This window comes from Rattus norvegicus, chromosome 10, assembly GCF_021556685.1.
Source record: "Rattus norvegicus strain SHRSP/BbbUtx chromosome 10, alternate assembly SHRSP_T2T, whole genome shotgun sequence".
Classification (NCBI taxonomy): domain Eukaryota; kingdom Metazoa; phylum Chordata; class Mammalia; order Rodentia; family Muridae; genus Rattus; species Rattus norvegicus.
In genome coordinates this window covers 60525214-60543121 of record NC_141543.1, presented here as the reverse complement: position 1 = coordinate 60543121, position 17908 = coordinate 60525214, and the positions used below count along the sequence as shown (strand labels likewise).

Sequence of the window (17908 nt, the reverse complement as noted above, 5' to 3'; positions counted from 1 at the left end):
TACAGAGAGGCCTGGGAAGATAAAGCCCCTGGAACTCTCCACCTCGCAAGGCCGCAGGAGACAAAGGCAGAAGCAGATGCTCTGAAGACAGTATTTATTGGCTCCTTAGAAATCAGAGTCAGTAACAACTGTACAGAGGGCCCACAGCTTCCTCGGGCCGCCCCTTCCTTACCCACTCCCGCCTCATGGCGCCCGGTGGCCATGGAAAAAGCAGCTTCATGTGGGCACAGAGACTCCTTTGGGATTCACAGTAACCAGAAACAAAAACGGAAATAAATTAAGTGATATGGGGGAGGGTAATAATAGGGAGTCATGTTCCCCAAGTCAGTGCATGAAGGGGGGACCCAGAGACTGGAGCTGGGCTCCCTACAAGCTCCCTCTCGGCAGAGGGAGTGTGCTGGGCCCTGAATGTAGAGATGTGCTTCACACCTGGTCTAAATCAAAGCCTGTCTACGTGCTCCTCCGGCCAGGAAAGCACCTGTACATGCCATAAGTCACTGGAATGAGGTGGAGGCAGTCGTCATTCAAGAGTCCTGGGCTTGAGGCCCGGCTGTGCTTGGAGTAGTGGTATCTCACCCCTTATTCCACCCGTACCAGCAGGGCATAGAGGAGTGTGGCTCCCTTCTCCTTAGTGACCCACTCAAGTTCTGATGGGCTGAAGTGCTGGTCAGGAAGTTCTCTGAGGGCCGCAGAGGGAGGGCCAGGAGTATAGGAGCCAGGGCGCACACACACCTGAAAGGCCACCTGAGCCTGGTGTGTCCGCTGGGATTTTGGGTCCCGGAATCTGTTAGACAAGCAGAAACAAGAGGAGGCTTCTAAGGGCCGATGACTACTAATTCTGCTCCCTCCACCCAGGCCTTGCTGTTTTCTGGGAAATACTCTCACTGTGAATGGCTTAACAACAACTATTTTGTGTGTAGTACTCTCCTCCCAAGTCCTCAGTTAACCCCTCCATAGCCCTCTTCATGCATTTATTTACCCTGACACTCTATTTCAGGCCTGTCCCAAACACTCCAAGTGCACTTCTTGTCTACTTCACCACTTTTGTGAGACAGTACAGGGTCTCTATACTCCCTGGAATCAATCTCCCTATATAAGGAGAGGATGACCTTAAACTTCTGATCCACTGGCCCTGCCTCCTAGTGTTAGGACTCTAGAAATTTGTTACAATATCCAAGAACAGTTTATGCAGTGCATGGGGTAAAACCCAGCAACTGGTGTAGGACACTCTGAAAGACTTGGTATCCATAGACATTCAGGAAAGAAGGCATACAACACACTCATCTAATCCCACACTCAGCACAGACGTGGAAACAGGAGTCAAGTGTTCAAAGCCAGCTTCGATACAAACCAAACATGAGTTTGAGGCCAGCTTGGATTACTTGACATCCTGTTTTAAGAAAAAAACAAAGGGAGCTAGAGAGATGGCTCAGTGGTTAAGAGCACTGACTGTTCAAGAGGGCCTGAGTTCAATTCCCAGCACCACATGTGGCTCACAGCCAACTGTAATGGAATCTGATTCCCAGGTACCTGCCTTTAATCCCAGCACTAGAATCTCTGGGTTCCAAGGCTAACTTGACAGGTAACAAGCTAGGGTGGGAAAAGGGTGTGGTGAGAATCCTAAGTACCCTGAGCCCGTAGAGCTCTCCCACATGTACTCACTGCACTTTGGAGGCCAGGGTCTCTGCCCCAGCGTACTGAAGGGAGGGGGAGAGCAGCACTGCAGGGGGCTGCTCCTCCCGGGGAGGTGCACAGTTCTCACCAGGCTCCTCAAAGCCCACCCCAGGCTCTCCCTTCAAGGGTCGGCAGCTCAGGATGGAGGTAGTTCCTGTGAAGAGACCTGGGTGAGGGCAGCCCCGTGATTCCTCCTAGGATCTCTAAACCCAGCCCACTCCATGATACCTGCTCCCAATTCCCCTCGGTCCAGCACTCTCCGTACAACTGCTACGCTGCTTCCATGATAGGCCATGTGCCACTTCTTAGTAAGTGTGCCAGCTTCCAGATGGGGATTCACCCTAAAAGGACAGGTAAGACAGATAAGTCAAAGGTCACTGGCTCCTCAAGATCATCCCACAAAGTGGGTGCCATCCTCTTTTCCCTCTTGGGACTCTTCCTTTCTCAAGGAAAATAGCACAGAAGAAAATACATGTCTGTGGCCCATATGTACCTAAGATTGAACCTGCACCATCCAAAAGGCAGGGCATATTCTCGGGGAGGCTCTCCTCGGCGCCTGTGGGCCTCATCTCCTCGCAACTTCCGGCAAGACTCACAGTAGCATAAGCTACGCTTTGGTGGAGGCATGAAATAATCTTCTGTGGGACAATGATTGACAAGCTTGGTGCTCTGGTCCTGGGTCTCAACCAGGGTCCAGAGCCATGAGAACAAGGCAGGCTCTGGAGGATTAGGACTCACCAGGAAGCAACAGCAGTTCTTGGAAGCGGGAGCAAAGGGCATGGTACTCGCAGCTCTTTAAAGGGCTAGCAGCAGGCGGTGGACCCCAGCACACACTCTCCTTGATACCTAGAAGAGTAGGGAAGGAAGTCATAGGAACTGGGCTGGAAGTACTGGATAGGGTATGGGTGAACAGACAAGGGCAGGATACCATCCCTTTGGGCTAGCGCACCGTCTACCATATCAGCTTTTTCCATGTCCCCTTGGGTTCCAGCAGTCTTCCCACTGGCAGTCCCTGGGTCAGGGCTCACAATTGTCACCTGCAGAGCAAAGTAGTCAGCTGCTGATTGACAGGTCCCTGGATCCCTTTGTGTACCAGAAGCTTTCTAGGCTCCCAGGACTCCCTTTTCCTCTTCTCTGTTGCCACTAACCTGCTCACACTGTCCATAGAGGTCCACAAGTGCATGGCATGGCTGGGGCACATCTGGTACAGCTACCCCTTGGTCCACCCCGTTGATGTGGAGATGGAGCCCTCCAGAGGAGTCTAGCCTCAGTCCCAGGATGGTGCCTTCAGGGCAGGTGTCAAGATTTGGCCCAAACTTCTCACAGATCTGAGAGGAAAGACCTACTGTCCTCAGACATCAGTCCCTTGTCACCACCACACCAGCAGCCATCTTGCCCTTTTACTCTTTCTAGCTGCCAGTCCCTAAGCTTTGCCTATATCTTTGCCTACTGCCTAGGCTCTACTCCCAATTCATTTACCTAGAGTCCCCCTTTTTACTTCCAACTTTAACATTCTCAATGGCAGGAGTACAGGAGGAAACACAGGCCAAAGGTTGTCCAGGTAATGACATGCATGTCTCCCTTTTTAGCCAGCTCCTCTCCATTCAGAGGCTTGGGTCACTTCATTCTTCCTGGCTCCCTCCTCACCTTCAGACCATTGTGGAAGACGCCACGGCCCCGCAGGAGCCAGGCTGCCCGTTTAAGGGCACAAGCAGAGGCAGGGAAGTTAAGCCTCTCAGGTGGGCAGGTGATGACTCCCAGAACAAGAGAGGATGTCCACTGTCGGTTCAGGAAATCTATCCGCACCTGCATGAGAAGGAGCTATTCCATATGCACAGCTTACAGACAGAGGCCACCCACTACCCACCCAAGTCAGTCTCTGTACCAGAGTGTGACCTGTCTGACACACTACCCCTTCTGGATGTTTGTAGAGAGCAGAAACTACCAACTCAGGTATGTCCTTCCCTGTTTCTCTTGCTGCGGGGAAGAGAATCCAGGTCCTTGTATATGTCAAACAAGTGTTCTACACTGAGCCACATCCCCAACAAACATTCTTTCTTTTTGAACCCTGATCTATTCCTAAAGACTTTTCTCAACTGTTTTTGTTCTTTTGTTTTGTTTTGCTTTTTGAGGCATTTCTCTGCATAGCCCTGGCTGTCCTGGAACTCACTATGTAGACCATGCTGGCCTCAAACTCACAGTTATCTGCGTGCCTCTGCTTCGAAGTGCTGGGATTAAAGGCGTGCACTGCCACAACACACACACACACACACACACACACACACACACACACACACACTCTCTCTCTCTCTCTCTCTCTCTCTCTCTCTCTCTCAGCTGGCTCACTTCTTACCTATCTTTTCATTTGCAGCAGAAAGAGCCTCTCACCCTGGAGTAGTAATAGGAGAGCTAGGCAGGAAGAAAGGCATACGGGTACCTGAACAAGCATATGGGGTACCAGGGGCTGGCTGATGACAACGATGCCCTGGTTGTAGCTGGCCACCCGAGTGGCTGTACGGTTCCCGTTGGATAAGAGGATATTCTTCCCATGGTTCTCCAGGAATTCAAGGGCTGTGGGCATAACACCCACTTGATTCTGGCCCTGGTGTGGAAATACACACTGAGCTGCACAGGATATCAATAGCAGATTTTACCCACCACACTTGAGTGCACATAGAGTTCAACTCTGAACCCTGCTAGACTAGTGGAGATAGATCCCACTACTCTAGTAACTGGTAGCCTAGCAACCCAAAAGGCCCTGTTGCAGCATCTTACTCTCAGCCCATGTTCCTCGCCCTCCTCATCTTCCTCGCCCTCACTGCCAGTATCTGAGCTAGGAGAAGGTGGCTGGGTGCCTTCTGGTTCCTCCAGTCTTGTGGAGCTGACAATAGCCACACTGCGTACTGGCCCATAGAGATCCAACACAGCCCAGACATTCTGGGAACAGAGACCAAGAAAGTAAGTCAGAAATCAGCACAAGAACTCCACCTCACTAGTCCCTCCCCAAACCCAAGGAAGCTCTTAGACCCACCTTGGCAATGCCGGTGGCTGCAGGCCCCATATCTTCTCCATCTACCAAGATGTGCATAGTATCATCTGCACACCGACGAATGCCCACACGGCTTCCCACCTAGATCCCAGGTTCAACAAAGACAGAGGCTCAGCGAGCTATCTCTACTCTCACTCCCAGCCCCCACTGCCTACTCCAGGGCCAGGTGCTTCACCCCAAGTCTCTCGAGGTTCCGACCATAGTTCATCCTTTGGAGGTGCCCATCACGTCTCACTTCACAGCTGGACACCATCCAAGTGGTCTTTGTCCGGAGTTCAGGCAAGGAAGGAGGCAGCCCTGGCCCACTGCCTGCTCCAGGCCCCATGTCCTCGGGTGCTAGTGTGGTCAGCCCCAGCCGGAGGGAGCCTGCCCACTTCTCGTCTAGCTCTTCCACCTTCACCTGTGAGAAAGGAAACATTGAGTGGCCCTGTCTGATGAGCTGGTAAACCCCCTTCACTTTCCCACAGCCCACCTCAAAAACTTCTTCCGCCTTGAGCTCCTTGGTGCTGAAAACGAGGCCATGCGCATAGCCAGCCACACGGACTGCCCGTGTGCCATCCTCCTCCAGAGTGACATTCTTGCCACAAGTGCTATGGAATCGGTGTGCTACACCCGCCACTGTGGATAGATGTTTGGAGAAGGAGCAGGGTTAAGGTAGCTACCTTCAGATGGGCTGCTGGTAAAGCTTCTAGATAAACCCTAAGCCACATCTGCCATTACTCATCAAGACTGGACACCTTTCACCATAGTAAGACCCGAGATGCCCAGTGCATGGTATCTTAAACTCTGAGAGTCAGGAAAATTACGTGACTCTGTGTCTCAGATATAAGTACCCGCCCTGGGAGGGGAAAAAAAAAAAAAAAAAAATAAGTACCCGCCCTGTTCAAATATGCATTCTGAACACTTGCCACCTGGCCTTTTCTCGCCTTAAGTAGGTACCTGGGGAATGCAAGGGAAATGATTTCTCAGTGGCAGTGTTGCTGGTTGCCAGGCTGTTGTCCATGGGGCCGGTAGCATTGGTAATAGACACTTGGACACACTGGCCATAGAGATCCACTACTGCATACACCTCTGTGTAGGAAAGAAGGCATCAGAAGCCTGAGATTCTGATCCATCTGAGCAAAGAGGGGGCAGGCTGGAAGCCAGAGTAGTCACCTTTACCCGGAGGCAAGCCTGAGCAGGCAGCGCCTTGGTCCTGTCCATTAATGAAATAGTGCAGATCACCCTTGGCAGTTCGCATCATGCCGATGCGTGCACCTGTGCCCAGTGCGTCCAGATCACACCCATAGTTGTTGCGCATCGTGTTGCCATCTTGCATGATAGCTGTACCACTGAGAAGACAGGAGGAGGGATTTAGCCTCCATGCTTCATCACTAATTGGCCCTAATCAGTCTCTGCCTGTCAAAACTATCCAATGCTGTGTGCAGCAGGCATAGAGACTTGATCCCGGTCTGAGGCCCAGTCCTGTCTCCTTTGTCCTTGGAATTCCCACAGGGAAAAGCAGGAACTGCTCTGTGGGTTACTTGGGTGGGAGTTGCCAGAACTGAGGAGAAAGGCTATTAGCTCCCAGAGTCTTTCAGTGCCTATGGCCACCACAGGCACAAAGCAGGCTTAGTTGTCTGATACGCCCGGCTCCACCCATCCCTGCCAAACTAGACTCAGGGGTGGTCACCTAACCTCAGCATCCACGTATCATAGTCAATGTCTGTCATGGTGTTGGGAAACTCTAGGTCTTCAGGACGAATAGCAGTCACTCCTGGGAGAAAGCAGAAGGTGAGAAATGATCCCCAGGACATGGGCATCTGGTACCCTACCACCTCTGCACAGATGGCCCTCACCAGCTTCGATGGAACCTGACCAGCGGTCTACCATCTTCTGAATGACAATCTCAAACAGTTCTCCATCCCGCAGGGCTCTGTCAAGGAGAGTGGGGGTCACTAAGGCCCTACTTAATTAACTAGGCAGTGGGACAGTGGAGACATGAAAGTCTAGAGACTGACCGGTTGGAAATGACAATGGCATCATTGAACTCGCTGCGGCAGTTATGGCGGAGAGCAGTGCGGCCACCATTAGTGATGACTGCATTACTGCCATGCAGCTGGTGGAAGCGCAGGTCGGAACCCCCAACTGCTGAGGCTGGAGAACTAGGAGACATCTGGTTGTTTCCTTCCGGGAGTGGCTCAGAGACTGGAGGGACTTCTGCAATCGTAGATCCCACCCATTAAGTGTCTAGGTGTCTTTAAGGATTCCCAAAGCCACCCTAATCCTTTACCCCAGCCCTGTTGGGCCCTCACCCACGTCATCCACAATAGTAGCCTGGGCAGCTTGGCCGTAGAGATCAACGACAGCATAGACACCCGGGGGTACATTCCAGGCAGCAGGGCCCTGAGTCATTCCATTGACAAAGAAGTGGAGCGTTCCATCCTCTCGCCGTACCACACCTACTGTGTCCCCTGCCTTGGAAGAAGTGGGGCTGGAGTGAGGAGTCAGGCAGAGTTCCTGCCTGAGACGGTCCTGCATTTACCAGCCTCACTGAATCCCCCAATACTATATCCAGTCAGTATGACTACTCTCTCACCTTGAGGCGGTCCAGATTGTGTCCATATTCATCTAGGATGGTTGTTCCATTGTGCATTACCCCATTCCCAGTCATCATCCAGGTCCCTGCAGGGACAGAAGTGGCAGATGATGAGAAACGAGGAACAAACCATAACCTTGGAGGAGCTTCTTCTCTGGGACCCTCCGTCAGCTCCACCCTTCTTGGGAGCTCACCAGAGCGTAAATTGGTCATGGTAGAGGGCAACTGGAGGTAGGCAGGGTTGTGGGTAGTGACGCCAATCTCAATGGAGCCAGCCCATTTGTCCACCATCTTGTCAATGCGCACCTGGAACACCTCTCCATCCCGGAGGGCTCTGCTGCTCAGTACCACGCCATGATTGAAGTCATCAGTGGCACTGAGGACACAGCAAGTGGGGACTCAGCTCTCAGCACACTGAGCGTGTTAAGGCTTAAACCAGCAGTATTTGTCTGATACTCACTGCCCCAAGACAATCAACCAAACTTCTTGCTACCAAAAACCTCCACTTTTCTGTCCAAGACTTCCCATCCCAGACACCCTCCCATGTTCCCACCTCAGTGCCCTTGCACCCTATTAGGGCCCCCCTGCAGGCGTCTCCCCATCCCATGGGTCATACTGGGGCCTCAAAGCGGTGCGTCCCTCGTGGGTGATGGCCGCCTTCTGGCCACAGTTAGGGTGGAAGAGCAGGCGTTCAGGCTCTGCCGGGGCTGCAGGGGCGGCACGACGAAGGGCACCCTCGGGGGACAGCGCCCTCAGGATGGCATTGTTCCGGCGGAGACGGTCACTGTGGTTATTATTATGGACTATGGTCACTTTCACAGCCATTCCATACAAGTCTACCACACCATAGACTACTGGTGGTGTCAACGGAGTAGCTACACCTGCAGCACAGCAGAAGGAAAGATGAGCAAGCATCACAGAGCAGGGTGAGGTGTGACCCCTGATGGCCCTGGGCCAGCGGTCCTTCTGGTGTGTCACCTTACCCTGATCGATGCCATTAATGAAGAAGTGCAGGGCAGAGTTGGACTTCCTCGTGAGGCCAATATGGTCACCCTCCTAACCAAAGAAGAAAGACCCTGGTCTGGAATCCAGCTACCCTCAGGCTGAGGTTCCAGCAGTCCTTGGTACTTTCCACCGCCCCATTCTACAGGAGACCAGCTCCTGAAGAAGTTCATACACCACTCTCAGGCAGGAGCTGGTCCCTGTTTTCCAGACACAATTCTACACTTCCCAAATGCCCAACTATTGTAAAGCAGGCATTAAATTAAACAATTGTGAAAACAATCTTTTGTTTCCTCTATCCATCTACTTAGTGCTACTGATGCTAGAGATGAAACTCAGTGGTGGGGTACTTGCCAAACATTTTCAAGGCCCTAGGTTCCCTACCCAGCACCATGGGAAAAAGGCACTACTAACAAGTATATCTTTGGTCCTGTTAGACAACCTTGCCTTCTCAGAAGCCTTGTGCAGGGGCTGGGGATTTAGCTCAGTGGTAGAGCGCTTACCTAGGAAGCGCAAGGCCCTGGGTTCGGTCCCCAGCTCCGAAAAAAAAGAACAAAAAAAAAAAAAGCCTCGTGCAGAAAGAGACTTGTTCTTGTTTACAGGAGCACTGCTGGCACCCTGGCTTCCCTGGATTGGCCCAAGCTCCTATGCTCCACACTCACCTGCAGCTCATCCAGACTGAACTCACAGTACTCGCGGCGCGTACCCTTGCCGTTGGTCAGGATCCCACAGCCACTCATCATGATGGTGCCTGGTAAAGATGAGTACCCAGTTAGGGAAAGGCCGTCCCGACCTTATCAACTCAAAGCTTCTGTCCCTACCCTACCACATAGCCGGTACCTGACTGCAGGTTGGTCATGGTGGCTGGATACTCCAAGCTGTTGGGATTGTGGGTGGTGACACCAATCTCGATGGAACCAGACCATTTGTCTACAAGCTTGTCAATACGGATCTGGGGTTGGGTGAGAGCAGACAGGACCAGGAAATATAACAACAGAAGACGGATGCTCAAACCCTTAGTTCTTCACCAGTCAGTCATTTTGCCATCAAGGATCATCCCCAACATTTAGCTCCAAATCTTTGGCAGGAAGCTCGGCCAGACTCCAGGACTTTATATACCTCAAACATTTCATTATCCCGAAGTGGACGGTTGGTCATGACAACTCCATTGTTGAATTCATCCAGGGGCCTCCGACGCTCAGCCGTCTTATTATTGTTGCTGAGTTTGATGAGGGTTCCACACTTCTCATGAAAGAGCAGGGCATCATTGGAAGTGAGGATGGGAGAGGTGGCTGACCCACTGGATGCCAGTCCGTCTGCAGCTGGTGGGGAGCTCAGGCTCACATTAAGAAGGCCCCCATTGTAGGCAGACAGGATGGCGTTGCTCACCACCTCAGACAGTTCCATGCTGGCAAAGTCTACAGCAGCAAGAAGAAGAAGTCAAGATGAAGCTCTGTCCCCCAAACTAGCTTGGAACCATCTTCTCCCTACCGGCCTCTTAAATCCCACCCTTGTCCACCTCACTACCCATCCCCTTCCCTGGGCTTCCCCGAAGCCCTCACCATTATGCGAATCAAGGCTGTTAGGAAACGTCTCCGGCCGGGCCTGCGCTGGGGACACCATGAAGGCTAGGGACCAGGTAGATGGGAGGGGAATAAGGGTTCAGCCCATGTTTCAGGGCCCAGTCAGGAGACCATCTCTTCTAACCCTCTATATTTGCCTGCAGTAGGCTCTGGGCTCAACGTCCCCTCCCCTCCCCCAGCTGACTTGTGGCTGCTTTTGCCCCATTTCTTCAGTCAAACCTCATGCTTCCCCGAAGCTGTGTTCTCACCTTCATCCACAGAAGTCCCCTGTTCCGACAGGGCAGAATCTTCTGGAGGGGCCAAGGGCTCAAGGGGAGGTGTGGAGATAGGAGTAGAAGGGCTGAAGCCTGGCTCAGGGGGCAGCACAGTGATCTGGGTGCACTTGCCATAAAGGTCCACGACAGCCCAGACTCGAGCAGGCAGGCCTGTGGCTGCCACACCACAATCCCGCCCATTCACCCAGAGCCGGAGCTCCCCAGTGGCTGTGCGTTCCACACCCACACGGTCCCCTTCCACAAGCTGGTCCAGGTCCTGGCCATATTCCTCCAACACAGAGCGCCCGTCCCGAAGCACTGAGCAGCCTGACACTACCCAGGACCCTCCCTTCAGCCCAGTGGCACTGCTTGGGAAGTCCAGCACACTAGGATCCAGTGCTGTCACTCCGATTTCGATGGAGCCACTCCAGGAGTTGACCTATGAGAGGGGGGTGGACAGAGTGTCAGGATGGAATCCCATCACCAGAAGCCACATTCCAGGGCACTGCACCCCTCTCACCCTGACCTCTGAGGTCATTGACATAGACACACAAATAACTTTTTGGACATAGCCTCCATAACTATCCAGACCCACCGGCTCTCAGCATCTGTGTGCTGTTCTGCTGCCAAGTGTTTCACCACATCACCCCTTTACCCACTGCAAGCTGGTTAAATGCCCTGGTTTTAACCTGACTTCCTCTTATTCCCCAGTCCGTGTGTCTCCTCTACCACTCCAATCACATGCTTCTTAGGTTCATATAGATCGCTCTCCTACCTTACTCTCATTCCCACCCCTGATCCTCTAACACCCAGATTCATTCTCTTCTCTTTCCAAATTCGTTTTGGAGTCAAGCAAGTCACACACAATTTCTTTTTTCCCATGTCTCCATCTATCTTTCTGGCTTTGGGCGTCGTTTGTTTGTCAACAGTTTGTGATTTTTACTATTTCTCTACTCGCCCATTACATCTTGGGCACCTGTCTATCTTTCATCCCTAAGTGATTGTGCTAGAACTGTTCACTAGCCATCCTAATAACTGAGCCCTGTATCCCTGTCCTGCTTCTGGGTCCTGAGGAAACTCATTCTCCTTCAGAATGAATGTCTCTGCTCCACGCTCTTTTCCTTTCTCTTCTAGGGCTTGCCATCGGTACCTGGAGACTTGGTTGGAGATGCAGACTTTCTGGTAGTTCTACCTCTTCTCCCTTTCGTCCACTCCCACCGCCCTCCACACCTCGTTTCCGCGGCCCCAGCTTTGCACCTTGCGGTCGATGCGGACAGTGAAGACGCGTCCGTCGCGCAAGGGTTCTCGGCTCAGCACCAGCCCGTGGTTAAACTCTTGGCCCGGCTGCTGCCGCCGCGCTGTGCGCCCACAGGCCGACAGGCTTACCAAGCGCCCAGTGCGCGGGTGCAGTTCCCCGCCACTGCCGAGACCCCCGCTGGACCCCAGTCCTGGTCCGCTGCTGCCAGGGCCCCCTCCCCCGCCTGGCCCCGGCCCTGGCCCGGGGCCTGCCCCAGAGCCCCCACTCCCACCCGACCCCGCCGCCATCGCCGCTGATACCGCGGCCGCGCGACAGCCGCGCTTGGCGGCACCGTGGCAACCGCGGCGGATAGACGCCCTGGGGGAATACGGCCGGGGGCTGGGGCCTGATATGCTTTACGGCACTGAAGCATCCAGAGCTAAGGAACCAAGGTCTATCACGAGGGGAACCGAAGGACGACGGGGTCGGGGAGACTTGCTTTACGGCACAGCGGGACGACAGCGGCTAAGAGAATCTAGAAGACTGGGGCTGCTTTTGCGACAGTGAATGGAAGAAACGCCCGCCGCAGGCGTATTTGCGACGAAGGCGTGCTGGCGCCCAGATACACTTTACGACTTCGCCCCGCGCCGAGGACCCAACCCTTGTTGGGAAAAGCGACCCATTAAAACATTAGCTTTAACACAAAGGGTGGTAGCTCCCCCTCACACTACACGCTTTAAGGCGACGTAAACACTATCTTCGGGACAGAGAAAAGGTAGTTTTATAAATCCAAGTCTCAGCCCTTCACAATACCGAGACCGGAAATGTCGCAATCCAATCACGCATCACACCTCTCCTTGTTCCAATCCTCCTCTCGTCGCAGTCCCCCTGCTCCACACACTTTTCATCACACCTCTCCTATGAAGTATAATGAGGTGACTGGTGGGGGAACCCGCACGTAGTTCAAGACCAATTTGAGCTCCGAGTCAATGAAACTCTTGAATCTTAAAATTACTAATAAAAATCCTAGAGATGTCCCGATAGGTAATCTCAAGGCACAGAACTGAGAGATCCAGGAGATTACCTGAGAGCTATAAGCAGAACCCAACCCTACTCAGAGGCTCTCGCTGGTGTTGTGGGGCTGTGACGTCACAAGGCTCCTCGCCTCTGGCCAGGCCCCTTGACTGTGATTGGTTGATTCGGAGAAGGGCAGTGATGGGGAAGGGCGGGAACAAATTACAGAGACAAAGAAAGTCTTTGGGTGTAACAATTAGAGAAGGGTGTGCGGAGGAGCCCCCAGGCTCAGGTCTATATAGTCCGGCTTTCACCTGCACCAGCGCCAGGGAGAGGAGGCGAGGAGGTCCGGTCTGACCCGGAGCCCCCAGCGCCCACCGCCCACCGCGGTGGGGGCAGGGCCAACGGGAGGGGCTATGTGTAGAAGGCGAGGCTGAGTAATTGAAGTGATTACCAAGTTGAGCTATGGAGAAGCCGGAGTCTCTGGCACCTGTTAGTGGTCTCAGTACGGAATCCCCTGGCGGGGTTCCTAGGGCAGTACCTGGAGGTGTCAGAGGTATACAAACAGACACCGGACTACCCTCCGGAGTAGGCTCGTTTCGCGGTCCTGGCTCCCTCCTGCATTCCGGGAACTCTGTCCGCAGTCCTGGTCCAACCCAGCCCTCTGAAGGAGCAGTGACCCTCAATTCGGGACCCGGTCCGTATCTCCGGGAGGTTGCAAGCCTTGGGTCCAGCACATCCCCTGCCACTGGAACTGGTGCAACTAAGGCATCCACCCCTGGGCCGGAGGAGCCTAAAGTGTACAGCTCGGAGAGTAGTACACACTCCGGGTCATCTTTCACGGAACGGCCTCGGAGCATCCTAAAAAACAGCAGCTCCATTTTGATAAAGAAACCCTCCAATTCAGAAAAGTAAGCAACTCAGCTTTTAGCCAGCACCCCTGAGGAGGGAGGGCGGGAGGGAGGGAGGGAGGGAAGGGGGGAGGGAGGGAGGGAGGAGTTCAGGACATCTTGAGCGGAAGCCAAGAAAAAAGCTGAGTCTCAAGGCCCTGGTTAGGGAGAGGAGGTGAGGTCAATTGGACTGGAAATCTGAAATTCCATGACTTGGAGAGGGCAGCAGTTGTCACAGAAATCCTGGCCACACAACACTGATTATCATTGGGTATCTGGCTCCCATCCTAGCCTCTACGAGGGATTATAAGAAGAATTTTTTGAATGCCGGGAAGAATGAAGGAGACCGCTCTGTAAGGAGAGGGTCGCCAGAAGAGCTTCCTCCTTTGCTGTGTCCTTCCCTCACCTTAGGAAGTCTCAGCGCTGGGATGAGATGAATATCTTGGCTACCTACCACCCTGCTGACAAAGACTATGGCTTTATGAAGGCGGATGAGCCCCGAACCCCCTACCACAGGTGCTAAGCCCTTCTTGGCCCTAGCTTTTCAACCTACATTCCTGTATTCTAACATGGGAATATGAGGAAGAGGCAGAGAAGCCTTGGGGTACAAGCTCTGCCTTCTCCTCTGCAGACTGCAGGACAATGATGAGGACCCATCTGCGGAGTCTTCTCTCAAGGTGACTCCCGAATCAGTGGCAGAGAGGTAAGAGCCCTCTCAGATTAGTTGAACTGTGCCCTCTACCCTCATACCTTTGAAAACTGTCTCAGATAGCTCAGTTCTCTGGACCCTAAAATGGTAAGGACTGCAGTCCCCACCTCAGGCAGGCATAATCAAAACTGAGCCAGGGAGTCAGCGGCCTGGTCCCCACCCAACACCTACCCCTACTGTTGTTTTTTTCCCTTCTGTACCCCCAACTAGTTTCCCTCCCCTTCAGGTTTGCCACAATGGACAATTTCCTCCCCAAGGTCCTCCAGTATGGAGACAACAAAAACTCAAAGACTACAGACAACTTTACCAAGACACGTATGTGAGATGTGGGGTGGGCCTTGATGGAGAGGGGACCTTGAGTGGGAGTGACCCTTGTGAAAGCCTGGGGGAAAGCCAAGCTTTCACACTGGCCCACAGACTCCACTGATTTTGACAAGCACCGAAAGATACATTACAGTGAAGGGAAGTACCTGAAGACCCCAAAAAACCTGCCCTCGGCCACTGAGGAGGAGAACACCGGGGCAGGCGCCAGCATCGGCAGCAGCAACCAAGGTGTGGCAGTGGACCTGAAGTCTAGGCCTGTGGAGAAAGGCTGGGCAGGAAGACTGGCCACAGGAGTCAGAAAAGATGGTGTCTCAATGGCTGACAGCTATGTTCTAGACACCAATGGTTAGTGACAGGGGCCTCCTGGGACTGAAGACGACCACAGACTATTCTAGAGTCCAGATCTCCTTGAACTTTGTGGGTTTTTTGTTTGTTTGGTTTTTTTTTTTTTTTTCTTTTGTTCGGAGCTGGGGACCGAACCCAGGGCCTTGTGTTTGCTAGGCAAGCGCTCTACCACTGAGCTAAATCCCCAACCCCTTTTGTTTTTTTTTTTTTTTTAAGATTTATTTATTTTATGTACAGCATTCTGCCTGTATATGTGACTGCAGGCCAGAAGAGGGCACCAGACCTGATTATAGATGGTTGTGAGCCACCATGTGGTTGCTGGGAATTGAACTCATGACCTCTGGAAGAGCAGTCAGTGCTCTTCACCACTGAGCCATCTCTCCAGCCCTTGTGGGTTTTTTTTGTTTGTTTGGTTGGTTTTTTTTGGTTGTTTTTTTTTTGTTTGTTTGTTTTTGTTTTTCAAATCTGTTCTCTTTGGCTCTCTGTTCCTCACTTCTCTGCTGTATTCTGCTTTCTTTTTTTTTTTTTTTAAAGATTTATTTCATGTATGTCAGTATACTGTAGCTGTCTTCAGACACACCAGAAGAGGGCATCAGATCTCCATTACAGGTGGTTGTGAGCCACCATGTGGTTACTGGGAATTGAACTCAGGACCTCTGGAAGAGCAGTCAGTGCTCTTCACCACTGAGCCATCTCTCCAGCCCTTGTGGGTTTTTTTTGTTTGTTTGTTTGGTTTTTTTTGGTTGTTTTTTTTTTTGTTTTTTTGTTTGTTTTTGTTTTTCAAATCTGTTCTCTTTGGCTCTCTGTTCCTCACTTCTCTGCTGTATTCTGCTTTCTTTTTTTTTTTTTTTAAAGATTTATTTCATGTATGTCAGTATACTGTAGCTGTCTTCAGACACACCAGAAGAGGGCATCAGATCTCCATTACAGGTGGTTGTGAGCCACCATGTGGTTACTGGGAATTGAACTCAGGACCTCTGGAAGAGCAGTCAGTCCTCTTAACCGCCTGAGCCATCTCTCCAGCCCTGTATTCTGCTTTCTTCAGAGAGCATTGGCCTATAGTCCTGCTCGTCTGATAGAGAGGCAGTGATTGGAGAGGACTCCAGGAAAGAAAGGGGACAACCAGAGCTGAGTCTCCACTCAGGGGGCCCTCCAGAGCCAGGCTGAGCAGAGAGATTAAGAGAACCATTGGGGAATGGAGATTCACTGAAGGTTTTCTAACATGGGGGAGGGTTGTCAGATGATAACTTGAACTCCTGTCTGGTAGTGACCCACCAGGCATTCCTAGGACTCACAGGCATAGCAGGTGGACACAGACTTAAGACTTGTCTGGGGTGCTTTTTCAGATTCTGCTACCTATAAAAACCAGTTCCCCTCAGCCTCAGACTCTACCGTTGGGGAGCTGGCTACTTTACAACGCAAGGAATACTACAGCAAAGGAAGATATCTGAGGTCCTGCTCCCACCCAGAGCTTGGAGAGGATATAGAAGATGAAGAACAGGACAGTGAGAGACTGGGGAGGACAGTCCGGGGAGGATAGCCTGGGGAGGACAGTCTGAGGGTGGGGAGACCGAACAAACAGCCTACCGGGTTCCCCAGCCCTCATCGCATGTAACCTCATCTCAGGTTCTTCAGGTTTGACCTGGGTGACTGAGAATCCCAAAGGTACTTCAGGTACCATTGGAAACCCCTTTGGGTATGACAAAACCATCTAGGATTCTCTGAGCATAAGAGAATCCCAACTCTAGTCAACCTGGTGATGGCACCATCTTTCTAAGCCTGGCTTGTACCAAACTCCCACCTCCCAGCCTCCCAATCCCTATTAAACCAGTAAGTACATCAGCCACAGGCAGTAAAAGAGGCCTTAAACATCCTGGAGTTGAATGCTTACATTATAGAGAACAGATGCTCAGAGGGATTGAGCATCTCCACCCTAACATCAGCCAACGACTCCATGCCTCCTTGACTGCTCTCTGCCGCCCCACCGCCCCACCCCTCTCTAGTTAGTACTATGTCCTCCACAGTCAGTGGGTCACAAGTGTCATCCAACTGTTGGGCTAAGGGGCGGAGGTGCCGAAGTCCAGGGAGCTCAGAAAAGGAACATGGAAGTAACCAGAACCCTCCGTGCTGGAATGGACGCAGACGTGAGCCTGGGCCAAGGCAAGGGAGTAACTCGCACTGCTCAGGGAGGCAGCTGGCTGAAGTGGGTAGGTTCTGGAGATTTGAGGGTTACATGGATAAAAAGCTTACCCCTGCTGCAAGAAACCCTAACCTCTTCTTTCTCCAGATGAAAATTGCGGCTCCAGTGGACTCAGGAAAAAGAACCTAGACCATGGAAAATGTAGTCACCTGGGGATGGGGTGAGGGTAACCGTCCCTCCTCTTACCACTCTAATGGACAATAAAGAGAACATCAGGAATCTGAGTGCTGGGAATTGGATGTCCAGACTGGGCCTGCTCTGTGAGACTGGGAAAGTGGGGGCAGTGCCCATACACAGTAACCGGGGAAGAAGAGCAAGAGAAGAAACAGAGCAGCCCACGGAACTGAACTCCTAGGAACAAGAACTTAGGGGCTAAAGCAGTAAGGTTGCAAAACCGAGCACAGTTTGAAGTATGAAGTGAGATCCTGGCTCAAAACACAAAACAAAACCTAGGGTTTTAAAAGCTATTAGTTTATTCAGTTTACCTGTGGAGGTTGGAGGTCAGAGGAACTTTCCAGAATAAGTTCTACTATCGCTTCTCAGCCTTTTGGCTAAGATCAAGTGCAGAATAAGTTCTACTGTGGCTTCTGGGGTCAAACTCTGGTTGTCAGGCTTGATGTGTGATAAACACTTTTACACAGTGAGCCACTTTGCTGCTCCCAAAACCTAGGGTCTCAAAAAGGCCTTGCAGCAGGATGTCAATGTCTGATAGAATCAATATACCATACATTTATTTATACCATCTTTGGGGAAGGGGGTTGAGACAGGGTTTCTCTGGATAGCCCTGACTGTTCTGGAACTCTCTCTAGACCAGCTGCCCTCAAATTCAGAGATCTGCCTGCTGAGTGCTGGGATAAAAGGCGTGTGCCACCCCTGGCTTTGTTTCAGGGTTTTGTCTCCCAGATAAGGGAAATAAAGGATCAGAGAACTTGTCCAGGGTCACACTGTTTTTTGTTTGTTTTGTTTTGTTTATTTGTTTGTTTGTAGACAGGGTCTCACTGTGTATCCCTGGCTGGTCTGTAACTTGCTATATAGATCACACTGGCCTT

At 52.0% G+C, this 17908-nt stretch overlaps 2 protein-coding genes across 49 annotated transcripts; one reads left to right on the top strand and one right to left on the bottom strand.

Annotated features, from left to right (window-relative positions):
- Nucleotides 1-77: 77 nt before the first annotated feature.
- Nucleotides 78-12514, bottom strand: Neurl4 (neuralized E3 ubiquitin protein ligase 4). 14 transcript variants are annotated; one of them, XR_015630587.1, is made up of 29 exons: nt 12462-12514; nt 10135-10579; nt 9866-9931; nt 9423-9721; nt 9144-9255; nt 8966-9054; nt 8285-8357; nt 7918-8182; nt 7496-7677; nt 7302-7387; nt 7018-7180; nt 6724-6922; nt 6562-6638; nt 6401-6479; nt 5879-6054; nt 5663-5794; nt 5196-5341; nt 4899-5123; nt 4706-4804; nt 4450-4611; nt 4112-4276; nt 3154-3480; nt 2823-3002; nt 2624-2711; nt 2413-2520; nt 2168-2312; nt 1903-2015; nt 1663-1828; nt 78-784 (listed from the first exon to the last, which is right to left on the bottom strand). XR_015630587.1 is itself a non-coding variant. In XM_087571917.1 (29 exons), exons 10-29 carry the CDS (start codon nt 7331-7333, stop codon nt 580-582), a joined length of 2835 nt encoding a protein of 944 aa, XP_087428043.1. In that variant the 5' UTR covers nt 7334-7387; nt 7496-7677; nt 7918-8182; nt 8285-8357; nt 8966-9054; nt 9144-9255; nt 9423-9721; nt 9866-9931; nt 10135-10579; nt 12462-12514; the 3' UTR covers nt 78-579.
- A 101-nt stretch (nt 12515-12615) lies between these two features.
- Ppp1r2l1 (protein phosphatase 1, regulatory (inhibitor) subunit 2 like 1) lies at nt 12616-17798 on the top strand. 35 transcript variants are annotated; one of them, XR_015630893.1, is made up of 8 exons: nt 12616-13302; nt 13693-13797; nt 13913-13984; nt 14248-14305; nt 14408-14659; nt 16006-16164; nt 16684-16862; nt 16947-17791. XR_015630893.1 is itself a non-coding variant. In XM_087573652.1 (8 exons), the coding sequence occupies exons 4-8, from the start codon at nt 14227-14229 to the stop codon at nt 17021-17023; spliced, it is 750 nt and encodes a 249-aa protein (XP_087429778.1). In that variant the 5' UTR covers nt 12616-13302; nt 13693-13797; nt 13913-13984; nt 14201-14226; the 3' UTR covers nt 17024-17791.
- The last annotated feature ends 110 nt before the right edge of the window (nt 17799-17908 follow it).